The sequence below is a fragment of the Gallinula chloropus genome (genome assembly GCF_964237585.1).
Source record: "Gallinula chloropus genome assembly, contig: HAP1_SCAFFOLD_777, whole genome shotgun sequence".
NCBI classification, from domain to species: domain Eukaryota; kingdom Metazoa; phylum Chordata; class Aves; order Gruiformes; family Rallidae; genus Gallinula; species Gallinula chloropus.
This window is the reverse complement of record NW_028168055.1, coordinates 1-13,083: the sequence shown is the minus strand read 5'-3', so window position 1 is coordinate 13,083 and position 13,083 is coordinate 1. Positions and strand designations below refer to the sequence as shown.

The 13,083-nt window shown below is 66.8% G+C and overlaps 2 protein-coding genes across 4 annotated transcripts; one reads left to right on the top strand and one right to left on the bottom strand.

Moving 5' to 3' along the window:
- The first annotated feature begins 30 nt into the window (after nucleotides 1-30).
- On the top strand, nucleotides 31-8,947 carry PAK4 (p21 (RAC1) activated kinase 4). Of its 3 annotated transcripts, none has more exons than XM_084281194.1 (8): nucleotides 33-556; nucleotides 2,969-3,694; nucleotides 4,398-4,847; nucleotides 5,522-5,655; nucleotides 6,468-6,594; nucleotides 6,685-6,810; nucleotides 6,905-7,039; nucleotides 7,829-8,947. In XM_084281194.1, exons 1-8 carry the CDS (start codon nucleotides 353-355, stop codon nucleotides 7,982-7,984), a joined length of 2,058 nt encoding a protein of 685 aa, XP_084137320.1. In that variant the 5' UTR covers nucleotides 33-352; the 3' UTR covers nucleotides 7,985-8,947. The 3 variants fall into 3 exon arrangements, with proteins under 3 accessions (XP_084137319.1, XP_084137320.1, XP_084137321.1); XM_084281195.1 differs by having other exon boundaries at nucleotides 34-556; nucleotides 2,969-3,688; XM_084281193.1 differs by having other exon boundaries at nucleotides 31-556; nucleotides 2,969-3,688; nucleotides 6,468-6,810.
- Nucleotides 8,948-10,022: 1,075 nt separating this feature from the next.
- SYCN (syncollin) lies at nucleotides 10,023-10,412 on the bottom strand (the record flags this gene model as incomplete). The annotated part of the gene is made up of 1 exon (XM_084281192.1): nucleotides 10,023-10,412. One exon carries the CDS (start codon nucleotides 10,410-10,412, stop codon nucleotides 10,023-10,025), a length of 390 nt encoding a protein of 129 aa, XP_084137318.1.
- Between the last annotated feature and the right edge of the window lie 2,671 nt (nucleotides 10,413-13,083).

Here is a 13,083-nt window from a genome sequence, read left to right as displayed (position 1 = left end):
CCCCCTTCTCCCTCCTCCATCCCCCCTCCTCCATCTCCCCTTCTCCTCCATCTCCCCTTCTCCTCCATCTCCCCTTCTCCTCCATCTCCCCTTCTCCTCCATCTCCCCTTCTCCTCCATCTCCCCTTCTCCTCCATCTCCCCTTCTCCTCCATCTCCCCTTCTCCTCCATCCCCCTCTCTCCATGCTCCTTCTCTCTCCTCCATGCCCCTTCTCTCTCCTCCATCCCCCTTCTCCCTCCTCCATCCCCCTTCTCCCTCCTCCATCCCCCTTCTCCCTCCTCCATCCCCCTTCTCCTCCATCTCCCCTCTCCTCCACCCCCCTCCCCAGGCCCCGTAGCCGCCCCCTCCCGCCATGTTTGGGAAGAAGAAGAAGCGGCTGGAGATCTCGGCGCCCTCCAACTTCGAGCACCGGGTGCACACGGGCTACGACCAGGAGGAGCAGAAGTTCACGGGGCTGCCGCGGCAATGGCAGGGCATCATCGAGGAGTCGGCCCGGCGCCCCAAGCCGCTGGTGGACCCCGGCTGCATCACCGCCATCCAGCACGCCTCGCAGAAGGTGGGCACCTCCCCCCGGCCCCGCGGCGGGGATGGGGACACAGAGCACCCCCCACCCACCCTGGATTGGGTCTCTTTAACGCCCGCCCCACGCCCGCTGGTGAGGGGGTGGTGGTGGTGGTGGTGATGGTGGTGGTGGCAGCCGCAGAAGTATCCATGTGGTTGGAAAAAATCCGGTGTTTGACAGGAAAGAGCCAGGAAAAGGCTGGCTGTGCATCCCCATCCCCATCCCCGTTCCCATCCCCGTTCCCATCCCCATTCCATTCCCATCCCCATTCCCATCCCATTCCATCCCCGTTCCCATCCCCGTTCCCATCCCCATCCCCATTCCCATCCCCGTTCCCATCCCCATCCCCATTCCCATCCCCATTCCCATCCCCGTTCCCATCCCCGTTCCCATCCCCATTCCCATTCCCATCCCCATTCCCATTCCCATCACCATTCCCATCCCCGTTCCCATCCCCATTGCATTCCCATCACCATTCCCATCCCATTCCCATCACCATCCCCACTCCCATTCCCATTCCCATCCCCACTCCCATCCCCACACCCATCCCCATCCCATCCCAATCCCTCTCCCCCATCCCCATCCCATTCCCCTCCCCACACCCATCCCATTCCCCATCCCATTCCCCATCCCATTCCCCATCCCATTCCCCATCCCATTCCCCATCCCATTCCCCTCCCCATTCCCCATCCCCATCCCCATCCCCTCCCCATCCCCTCCCCATCCCCTCCCCATCCCCTCCCCATCCCCTCCCATCCCCTCCCCATCCCCTCCCCATCCCCTCCCCATCCCCTCCCCATCCCCACAACCATCTCCACATCCATCCCACCCCATCCCACCCCACCCCATCCCATCCCACCCCATCCCATCCCATCCCATCCCATCCCATCCCATCCCATCCCATCCATCCCCTCCCTCCCCTCCCCTCCCCTCCCCTCCCTGTGCCTCTGTTTCCCTCAGCCACCGTTCCTGTTGTTTTCCTTTCGGAAGTCAGTTTTCCCCACATCCCTCCATCCCTGACACCCACCCCCATCCCGTTCCCCCCACACCCCCACCCCCCCAAGCTCCTCCTCCACCGGGTGCAGGGCTGGGGTGCGCGGTGCCGGCGCGGTGCCGCGGCGGCTCCGCTCGCCTGGTTTCCCCGTCCAGGCGCCCCTGAGCCCGCGGCTCTGCCCCCGGAGCCCGAGGGGGGATTTTGCTGAGCCAAAACGATGCCAAAAACACCAACCACACCCCCCCTGCCCCCAACCCCCCCCCAAGCGAGGCTGGGGCCAGCCAGGGGCTTCTCAGCCCCCCCAGTGCCCCTTCCCAGCACTTGAGTGGACCGTGGCAGCACCCCAAAGACCCCCTTCCCCCTCCACATCCTCTTCCCCATTCCCCTTCCCTCTTCCCCCATCCCCTTCCTCCTCCCCATCCTCTTCCCCATCCCCATTCCCTTCTCCATCCCCATCCCCTTCCCCCTTCCCTCTTCCCCCATCCTCATCCCCATCTCCTTCCCCATTCCTCTTCCCCATTCCCGTTCTCCTTCCCCTTCCCCTTCCCTCTTCCCCATCCCCTTCCCCATCCCCTTCCCCATCCCCTTCCCCATCCCCTTCCCCATCCCCTTCCCATCCCCTTCCCCATCCCCTTCCCATCCCCTTCCCCATCCCCTTCCCCTTCCCCTTCCCTTCCCCTTCCCCTTCCCTTCCCCTTCCCCTTCCCCTTCCCCATCCCCATCTCCTCTATCCCCATCCCCTTCCCTCATCCCCTTCCCTCATCCCCTTCCCTCATCCCCTTCCCTCATCCCCTTCCCTCATCCCCTTCCCTCATCCCCTTCCCTCATCCCCTTCCCTCATCCCCTTCCCCATCCCCTTCCCCATCCCCTTCCCTCATCCCCTTCCCCATCCCCATCCCCATCCCCTTCCCCATCCCCTTCCCCATCCCCTTCCCCATCCCCTTCCCCATCCCCATCCCCTTCTCCATCCCCTTCCCCATCCCCTTCCCATCCCCATCCCCATCCCCTTCCCCATCCCCTTCCCATCCCCATCCCCTTCCCCTTCCCCATCCCCTTCCCCATCCCCTTCCCCTTCCCCATCCCCTTCCCCATCCCCATCCCCTTCCCCATCCCCATCCCCTTCCCCTTCCCCATCCCCTTCCCCATCCCCTTCCCCTTCCCCATCCCCTTCCCCATCCCCTTCCCCATCCCCTTCCCCATCCCCTTCCCTTCCCCATCCCCATCCCCACTGTGTGTGAGCCGCGTCCCCGTCACCGCCAGACATTTCATTTTCATGTTTTGTTTTTATTTCCCCCCCCCCACCCCCTTTTTTTTTTCTTCCCCTTTTCCTGTTTGTTTTTCTGTCCCTTCCTCTTGGCTCTCTCCGTCGCTTCCCGCTCCCGTCCGCCTCCCGCCCCGCCCGCGCCTCGCAGACCATCGTACGGGGCAGCAAAGCCGCCAAGGACGGCTCCCTGACCTGGCTCCTGGACGAGTTTGAGACCATGTCCGTGTCCCGTTCCAATTCTCTGCGCAGGGACAGCCCCCCCTTCCCGCCCCGCCGCGACCCGCTCTGCCAGGAGAACGGCCTCTCCGAGGGCCCCCCCCCGGCACGGCCGCACCGCGACGCCGGCGGGAGCCAGGACAAGACCCGCCACGGGGTCAGGGACGAGCTAGAGCAGGGCAAGGACCCGTCCCGGGACAGGGAGGACCAACGCGCCCATCATCACCACCACCACCACCATCATCATCATCACCAACACCAACACCAGCAACAACAGCCCCGCGGGCAGGAACCCGGCCCCAAACCCGCCCCCCACCCCGGAGGGCGCCCGCCCCCCCCTGAATACCCCAAACCCCCCGCGGAACGAGACGCTTGGCGGGATTTCCCCGCCCAACAGGACTACAGCGAACCCGCGGACCGGGTGGTGAGGCGGGAGCGCCCCGACCCCTCCGATAAGCGCCCCAAATCCACTTACGCCGCCGAAACCAGCCCTCAGTCCCCCCGGGACAAGCGCCCGCTCTCCGGGCCCAATATCCGGACTCCCAACATCCCCGTGTCGGAGGGGGTGATGAAGACGGCTCAGCAGACGGGACGACCCTTTAACACCTACCCCCGGGCCGAGACCGACCCCGGCCGGGGCGCGGGCTCCCAGGTAAAGGTGTGTGTCCCCCCCCACCCCTTCCTCCTCCTCCTCCTCCTCCTCCACCTTCCCAGCTCCTTCCTTCCGCTCCGATTGGATCCACCCAGCAGCGACTCCTCTTCCTCCTTCCTCCTCCTCCTCCTCCTCCTCTTTCCCCACTCCCTCCTTCCGCTCCGATTGGATCCACCCAGCAGCGACTCCTCTTCCTCCTTCCTCCTCCTTCTCCTCCTCCTCTTTCCCCGCTCCCTCCTTCCGCTCCGATTGGATCCGCCCGGCAGCGACTCCTCTTCCTCCTTCTCCTCCTCCTCCTCCTCCTCTTTCCCCACTCCCTCCTTCTGCTCCGATCGGATCCACCTGGCAGCAACTCCTCTTCCTTCCTCCGCCTCCTCCTCCTCCTCCACCTTCCCCACTCCCTCCTTCCGCTCCGATTGGATCCACCCGGCAGCGACTCCTCTTCCTTCCTCCTTCCTCCTCCTCCTTCCTCCTTGGGACAGCAGCTTCTTCTTCCTCTTGGCTCAACTTCCCCTCCGCTTCCTGGAAAAGCAGCTTCTCCATCCCGCTGCGGCTCGCGGGCTCCTTCCTGGGCGCTGTTTCCTCTTCCCAAACCTTCCAGCTCACCCCTTTCCCCCAGCGCTTTGGGAACGATGGCGGCACTCCCAGCTCCCCCCCAGCTCCCAGCAGCGCCTCACCCCCTCCCCTCTCTCTCCCTGTCTCCTGACAGACGGACAGCCGGCCGGGCAGACCGCAGGAACCAGCACCCAACGGCCCCGCCGGCGGCAGCGGCGGCGGCGCCGGCGGTTCCTCCCGCGCTCCCCCACCTCCTCGCTCCAAGACGGCGGAGCCGGCGCATCCCGGCCTCACCCCTCACGCCTCCGACCCTCACCTCCCCCGGCAGCCGCCCCCGGTCCCCGCGCCGACCCCGGCGGGTTGCCAGCAGCCGCGTTCCCCGCAGCGTGAGCCCCAGCGCGTCTCCCACGAGCAGTTCCGGGCGGCGCTGCAGATGGTGGTGGATCCCGGCGACCCCCGCACCTACCTGGAGAACTTCATCAAGATCGGCGAGGGCTCCACCGGCATCGTCTGCATCGCCACCGTCAAGAGCACCGGCAAGCTGGTGGCCGTCAAGAAGATGGACCTGCGCAAGCAGCAGCGCCGGGAGCTGCTCTTCAACGAGGTGAGGGGGCCGTGGTGACGTCACGGTGACCTCGCGGTGATGTCACTGGTGACCGGGCGGTGATGTCACTGGTGACCTCGTGGTGACGTCGCGGTGACCGGGCGGTGATGTCACCAGTGACCGGGCGGTAATGTCGTGGGTGACCTGGTGGTGATGTCACTGGTGACCGGGCGGTGATGTCGCGGGTGACCGGGCGGTGATGTCGCGGGTGACCGGGCGGTGACGTCACGGTGACCGGGCGGTGATGTCGCGGTGACCTGGCGGTGATGTCGCGGTGACCTGGCGGTGACGTCACCAGTGAGCGGGTGGTGATGTCGCGGTGACCTGGCGGTGACGTCACCGGTGACCTGGCGGTGATGTCGCAGTGAGCGGGCGGTGATGTCGCGGTGACCTGGCGGTGACGTCACCGGTGACCTGGCGGTGACGTCACCGGTGACCTGGCGGTGATGCCGCAGTGACCTCGTGGTGATGTCACTCTTGACCTCGCGGTGACGTCGCGGTGAGCGGGCGGTGACGTCGCTGGTGACCGGGCGGTGACATCACCGGTGACTTGGCGGTGACGTCGCGGTGACTTGGCGGTGATGTCGCGGTGACCTGGCGGCGACGTCACGGGTGACCTGGCAGTGACGTCGCGGTGACCGGGCGGTGACGTCACCCCGCTGCCGCCGCTGCAGGTGGTGATCATGCGGGACTACCAGCACGAGAACGTGGTGGAGATGTACAACAGCTACTTGGTGGGGGACGAGCTGTGGGTGGTGATGGAGTTCCTGGAAGGCGGCGCCCTGACCGACATCGTCACGCACACCAGGTAGGACGCCGGCGCGCCCCCGTCATCGCGCCCGCCACACGCCGCGTCCGACAGGCTCCTTCCCCCTCCTCCCGCCTCCTTCCTCCTCCCCCTCCTGCCTCCTCCTGCCTCCACTTGCCTCTACCCCCTCCTTCCTCCTCCTTCCTCTTCCCTCTCCTGCCGCCTCCTTCCTCCTCCCCCTCCTTCCTTCTCCTTCCTCTTCCCTCTATTGCCTCCACCTTCCTCTTCCCCCTCCTGCCGCCTCCTTCCTCTTCCCCCTCCTGCCGCCTCCTTCCTCTTCCCCCTCCTGCCGCCTCCTTCCCCTTCCTTCCTCCCCCTTCCTCTTCCCCCTCCTTCCTCCCCCTTCCTCTTCCCCCTCCTGCCGCCTCCTTCCTCTTCCCACTCCTTCCTCCCCCTGCCCCTTCCCCCTCCTGCCTCCACCTTCCTCTTCCCCCTCCTTTCTCCTCCTTCCCCCTCCTTTCTCCTCCTTCCCCCTCCTTTCTCCTCCTTCCCCCTCCTTTCTCCTCCTTCCCCCTCCTTTCTCCTCCTTTCTCTTCCCCCTCCTGCCTCCACCTTCCTCTTCCTCCTCCTGCCACCTCCTTCTTCCCCCTCCTGCCTCCCCCTTCCTCTTCCCCCTCCTGCCTCCCCCTTCCTCTTCCCCCTCCTGCCTCCCCCTGCCCCTTCCCCCTCCTTCCTCCTCCACCTGCCCCTTCCCCCTCCTTCCTCCACCTTCCTCCTTCCCCCTCTCCCTCCTGCCTCCTTCCTCATCCCCTCCCTCATCCCCTCCCTTCCCTCCTTCCCCCCCTTCCTCCTCCTCCTCCTCCTCCTCCCAGGATGAACGAGGAGCAGATCGCCGCCGTCTGCTCGGCCGTGCTCCGCGCGCTCTCGGTGCTGCACGCTCAGGGCGTCATCCACCGCGACATCAAGAGCGACTCCATCCTCCTGACACACGACGGCAGGGTGAGCACCCGCCGGCCTTCCGGAACCTTCCGCACCCCCCCCCGACCTCTGACACCCCCTCCCCACCCCTCACCCCGCCTCTGCTCCCAGGTGAAACTCTCCGACTTCGGGTTCTGCGCCCAAGTCAACAAGGAGGTGCCGCGCCGCAAGTCGCTGGTGGGGACCCCGTACTGGATGGCGCCGGAGCTCATCTCCCGCCTGCCCTACGGCCCCGAGGTGGGTTTGGGGGGGGTGTGGGGGGCGTGGGGGGGGGTTTGGGGAGGTGCTGATCACCCCCCCCCCGTCCCCGTGTCCCTGTCCCCTCCCAAAGGTGGACATCTGGTCGCTGGGCGTGATGGTGATCGAGATGGTGGACGGGGAACCCCCCTACTTCAACGAGCCGCCGCTCAAGGCCATGAAGATGATCCGGGACAACCTGCCCCCCAAGCTGAAGAACGGGCACAAGGTGAGGGGGGGACGCGCGGGGGACACGTGGGACACGCGCCATGGCCACGCGTGACACACGGCGTAGAGGGACACAGGCTATGGCCGTGTGACTGCATGTGCTGTGAGGGGGTAGCAGGACACACGTGTAACAGCCGTGCCACTGCACGTGCCACGATGGTGTATTGGGACACACACACATGACCACACGTGATGGTGTCTCAGGACACACACATGTGACCACATGTGATGCCGTATCGGGACATATGAGACACACATGGCACACACATGACCGCACGTGATGTATCAGGACACACACGACACACATGTGACCCTTGCATGACCACACATGACGGTGTATCAGGACACACATGACACACACACGACACACACATGACCCTTGCATGACCACACGTGATGGTGTCTCAGGACACGTGACACACATGACCCTTGCATGACCACACGTGATGGTGCATCAGGACACATGACACACACATGACCCTCGCATGACCACACGTGATGGCGTCTCAGGACACACGACACACACACGACCCTTGCATGACCACACGTGATGGTGCATCAGGACACGTGACACACACATGACACACACATGACACACACATGACCACACGTGATGGTGTATCAGGACACACATGACACACACGTGACCACACGTGACCATGTATCAGGACGCATGACACACGCATGACACACGCATGACACACACGTGCCGCGCTGGTGTCTCAGGGGAGGGGGTACCACTGCTCCACGGCTCCTGACACCCCCCCCGTCCCCCCCTCTCCCCCCCCAGGTGTCCCCCTCCCTGAAGGGGTTCCTGGACCGGATGCTGGTGCGGGACCCGGTGCAGCGGGCGACGGCGGCGGAGCTGCTCAAACACCCCTTCCTGGGCAAGGCCGGGCCCCCCGCCGCCATCGTGCCGCTCATGCGCCACAACCGCCTGCGCTGAGGCCTCACCCCCCCCCCAAAATGAGGGCTGAACCCCCCCCCTGAGGGCTGAACCCCCCCCCAGCCTTCATCCTCCTCCTCCTCCTCCTCCTCGCCGGCGCCTCTTTAACTGGATTCGTGACTGTGCCACTACTGTCAGGGGGGGGGTTTGGGGAGGGGGGGGGTGTGGGGGGGTATTTTGGGGAGGGGGGAGTACAAATACACCCCCCACGTGTGTGTGTGTTGTGTGTGTGTCCCCCCCCCACCCTGTGCTGCTGAGCTGGAGGGGGGGGTGTGTGTCCCCCCACCTCCTCCCAGCAGAGATTTGGGGGGGGGGGTTGCGGGGTGTGAAGCCACTTGGGATGTCACCCCCCCCTTGCCTTCCCCCCTCCCCATTTCTCTTTTCACACCCCCCCCCCATCTCCAGGATGAGGTTTTTTTGGGGTGGGGGGGTGGGGGGGGGGGCACACGATGCACCCCCAACACTACGGCCCCACGGCCACACTACTGATTGATTCGGGGTCCCTACCAGCCCCCCCCCCCCCACCCCCCACCCCTTTATTTTGGTTCCTTTGGGTTTGTTCCGTGTGTCGCCCCCTCCCCAGCCCCCCCAGACCCTCCCCAGCGCCCCCCCCTCAGCCCCCCCCCCCCGTTTTGGTTTTTAACAAAGTTATTTATATTGTCGTTTTCTAACGCCGCGAAATTGGGGGGGGGGGAGGGGAGAGGGGATGGGGGGGGTGAGGGGGGATGATAGGGGGTGGGGGGGCCACCCCAGGGACCCCCCCCCCGAGATTATACATGTCCTTTTGGAGACCCCCGTGTCCCGTGTTGTCTTTGTGGGGGGGGGGGGACACGTGCTCCCCCCCCACCTGCTGCCCCCTCCCCCAGCTCCCTGATGGTTGTGGGGACACATCTGTTGGGGGGAGGGGGGGCAGGTAGGACCCCCCTGTGCCCCCCCCCCTCAGTAAAACACCCCATGGCCGGAGCTGCTGCTGCCTCCAGGCTTTATTGGCTGCGCTGGTTTTGGGGGGGGGGGGGTGGGTGAGGGGGGGGCGCTTCTTGACCCCTCGTGGGGGCTCCACGGGGGCTCGGTGTGGTCTGGGGGGGCTCCCCCAGGCTTGGGGGGGGCTCCTCCTGGCCCCTGGTGACTTGGCAAGACTTGGGGGACTCCCCTTGGCCCCTGGTGACTTGCCAAGACTTGGGGGGCTCCTCCTGGCCCCTGGTGACTTGGCATGACTTGGGGGGCTCCCTTTGGCCCCTGGTGCTTTGCCAAGGTTTGTGGTGGCTCCTCTTAGCCCACGGTGGCTTCTTGTGGCCCCTGGTGACTTGCCAAGGTTTATGGTGGCTCCTCATGGCCCATGGTGGCTCCTTGTGGCCCCTGGTGACTTGCCAAGGTTTGTGGTGGCTCCTCTTGGCCCACGGTGGCTCCTCTTGGCCCCTGGTGACTTGCCAAGACTTGGGGGGGCTCCTCCTGGCCCCTGGTGACTTGCCAAGACTTGGGGGGCTCCCCTTGGCCTGTGGTGGCTTCTCTTGGCCTCTGGTGACTTGCCAGGGTTGGTGGTGGCTCCTCATGGCCCACGGTGGCTCCTCTTGGCCCCTGGTGACTTGCCAAGACTTGGGGGGCTCCTTGTGGCCCCTGGTGACTTGCCAAGGTTGATAGTGGCTCCTCATGGCCCACGGTGGCTCCTTGTGGCCCCTGGTGACTTGCCAAGGTTGATAGTGGCTCCTCATGGCCCATGGTGGCTCCTTGTGGCCCATGGTGACTTGCCAAGGTTGATGGTGGCTCCTCATGGCCCACGGTGGCTCCTTGTGGCCCCTGGTGACTTGCCAAGGTTGATGGTGGCTCCTCATGGCCCATGGTGGCTCCTTGTGGCCCCTGGTGCCTCGCCAAGCCTTGTGTCGCCACATCTTTGCCGCGTTGCCCGGCGTTGACCCCCATTGACCGGCGTTGACTCCCGTTGACCCCCGTTGACCCCAGTTGACCCCCCACCACCTCCCCATGCCCAGCGCTGCCCTCCCCCACCCCCCCCACCCCACCCCCACCCCCCCACCCCACCCCCTCAGCTACACTTGCAGTAGTAGCCGCGGATGGCGTCGTTCCAGTCGCCCAGGAGCCCGCGCCGCACCTCCTGCAGCCGCGGCACCGCCCCGGCGGCGAAGCGCTTGCTGTTGCCCTTCTTGCCAGCCCGCGACCAGACGGTGAGCTCGCAGCGGGTGCCCACCACCAGCGAGGAGACGCGGCCGGCCCAGCCCTGCGGCACGTAGGGGACGTCGTCGCCGGGACCCACCACCAGCACCTCGCCGGTGCAGCACTGGGCGTAGTAGGGGCTGTTGTCGGCGTAGAGCTGGGCGCAGACCCGCGTCCCGTTGGCCGTACGTAGGGCCGAGGGCGCCGGGCATTGCGCCCTCGCCAACCCCGCCAGCGCTACCGCCAACGCCAACGCCGCCATCGCCAAGGTCGCCCGCACCGCCATCGCCCAACCGCCGGTGCCGCCCACCCCCGCCCCTCCTCATATACCCGGCCTCAAGGACGGGGTGGGGGGAGTCGGGGGGGGGTGGGGGTTGGGGGTGGGGCTCCCCCCCTCCCTGGGAAAGTACCCAGGTGAGTGGGGATGGGACCCCCACCCATGGGAAGGGACCCAGGTGCACCGGGGGGTGTCCCCCCCCCCGCCCCAAGCTTGGGAAGGGCTCCGGGTGACTGGATCTCCCCTCCAAACCCCACCCCCACCCCTGACCTTCCATCCCCCCCACCCTGGGAATGGACCCAGGTGCCTGGGACACCCCATCCCCCCATCCCCAGGTGCCTGGACACCCCCTCCCCACCCCCCCTCCTGTCCTCAGGTGCCCAGGACACCCCATCCCCAGGTGCCTGGGACACCCCCCCCCAATCCCCCCTCCTGTGCCCAGGTGCCTGGACACCCCATCCCCCCAGCCCCAGGTGCCTGGGACACCCCCCCCCTTGTCCCTCCCCCCATCCCCAGGTGCCTGGACACCCCCCCCCAGTCCCCCCTCCTGTCCCCAGGTGCCTGGGACACCCCCCCCAGCCCCCCCCTCCTGTCCCCACGTGCCTGGGACACCCCCTCCCCCCATCCCCAGGTGCCCGGGACACCCCATCCCCCAATCCCCAGGTGCCTTGACACCCCCTCCCCATCCCCCCTCCTGTCCCAGGTGCCTGGGACACCCCCCCCATCCCCCCCCCTGTCCCCAGGTGCCAGGGACACACACACACACCCCCCCCCCCGTGGGAAGGGTCACACGTGTCCAGCTCCAGGTGACCTTGGGGAAACTGAGGCACAAGGGGGTGAGGGGGGGGGGGGTGTTGATGGCAGCCTGGGGGGTGCAGCAGCCCCCTATGCAAATGAGAAAGGGTAATTAGGGAGGGGGGTGGGTGTGTAATTAGCAGGGGTCTGGGAGATGGGGGGGGTGTGTAAGCTCCGCCCTCATTTACATATTAATGAGCCCGGGGCTTGGCGCTCTGCCAGCGGCTGCATCCCGTCTCCTGGCAACGGGACTCGGCGACCGTATCCCGGCAACCGCGGGGGTGGGGGTGGTGTTAATTACCCCCTCATTAACATAACCCCGCCCCTACCACCACGCCCACCTCGTTACCCTCATTAGCATGATAATGAGCTCATTTGCATACAGGGAGCTGCCTCTTGGGGGGGGATTCTCAAGGGGCTTCTATGGGGTTGGGGCTCCCCAACCTCCCCCCCCATCACACAGAGGGGACCCCCAGGCATAGGGACCCCCCCCCAAGTTATGGTGACCCCCCCCCACATAGTGACCCCCCCCAGGCATAGGGATGGGGACACCCCAGGCACAGGGACCCCCCCCCAACTCCCCTCCCTGGATAAATCCCCCCCCCCAAACAGCCCCCACCTTAGATACATCCCCCCCCCCCCAAAACCCAGCCCCCCCCCCAACCCCAGCCCCCCCCCCGCCCCACAGACAGAGCCGACCCCCTCCTGTCACACACAAAGGTTTAATCGCCCCGCGGGGGGGGGCAGAGGTTTTTAATGTAAAAACTCGTGTTAAACACTGCAGCGGGCCGGGGGGGGCCGGGGGGGGGGCCAGGGGGGGCCGGGGGGGTCCAGGGGGGCGGCTGGGGGGGGGAATAGGGCTGGGGAGGCAGAGGTTGGGCGGCTCAGGGGGCAAATAGGGGAGTGATGGGGGGGGTGGGAAAGGGCTGGGGGCGATGGGGGGGGGCCGGGGAGGGGGGGGCCCGACCCCCCCCCCCGGTTTATCCAGACCAGCCAGATAGGAGACCCCGGGCCGGGGGGGGGGGGGCACACATTGGGGTTTTGGGGTGGGGGAGGGGTAAGGAATCTGGGTGCCCCCCACCCTCCCACACCAAGGGGAGAGGGGGGGGGGGTTTGGGGAGGGGGTTTTTGGGGGGGGGGGGGCTGCGGTTCTCGTGTCATCTGTGCAGACATGTCAGTGGCGTGTGCGGGGCCCCCCCGCCGCCGGCCCGGCCGAAGGCACCGCGGCGGGGGGGGGGAGGGGGGGGGGGGCGACCGGGGGGCACCCATGGGTGTCGGGGCACCCGGGGGTGCCCAACGGCTGGGGGAGGGGAAGGGGGGGGGGGAATTGAGGGGGGGGGGGGGTTGCATATGGGTGCCCCGAGGATTTGGGGAGGGGGGGGGGGCACATGGATATTGAAGGGGGGGGGGGGGGGGGTGTGGGGGCACCCCAAGGTGTGGGGGCTGCGCCCAACCCGCTGTGGCTGCGAAGGGGCACCCAGGGGGGCACCGGGGGGGTGCAAGGGGGCACCCAGAGGTCTGCAGGAGCACCCATGGGGGGCTGTGTTTGGGCACCCAGGGCTGTGTTTGGGCACCTGGGAGCACCCAGGGACCCCAGGAGCACCCAGGGGACCCCAGAAGCACCCAAGGGGCTGCGTTTGGGCACCCAGGAGCACCCAAGGGACCCCAGGAGCACCCAAGGGGCTGTGTTTGGGCACCCAGGAGCACCCAAGGGACCCCCCAGGAGCACCCAGGGACCCCAGGAGCACCCAAGGGTGCCACGTCCAAGCACCCAGGGCTGCGTTTGGCCACCCAAGGGACCCCTGAAGCACCCAAAGGTCCTCAGGAGCACCCAGGGGGGGCTGTGTTTTGGCACCCAAGG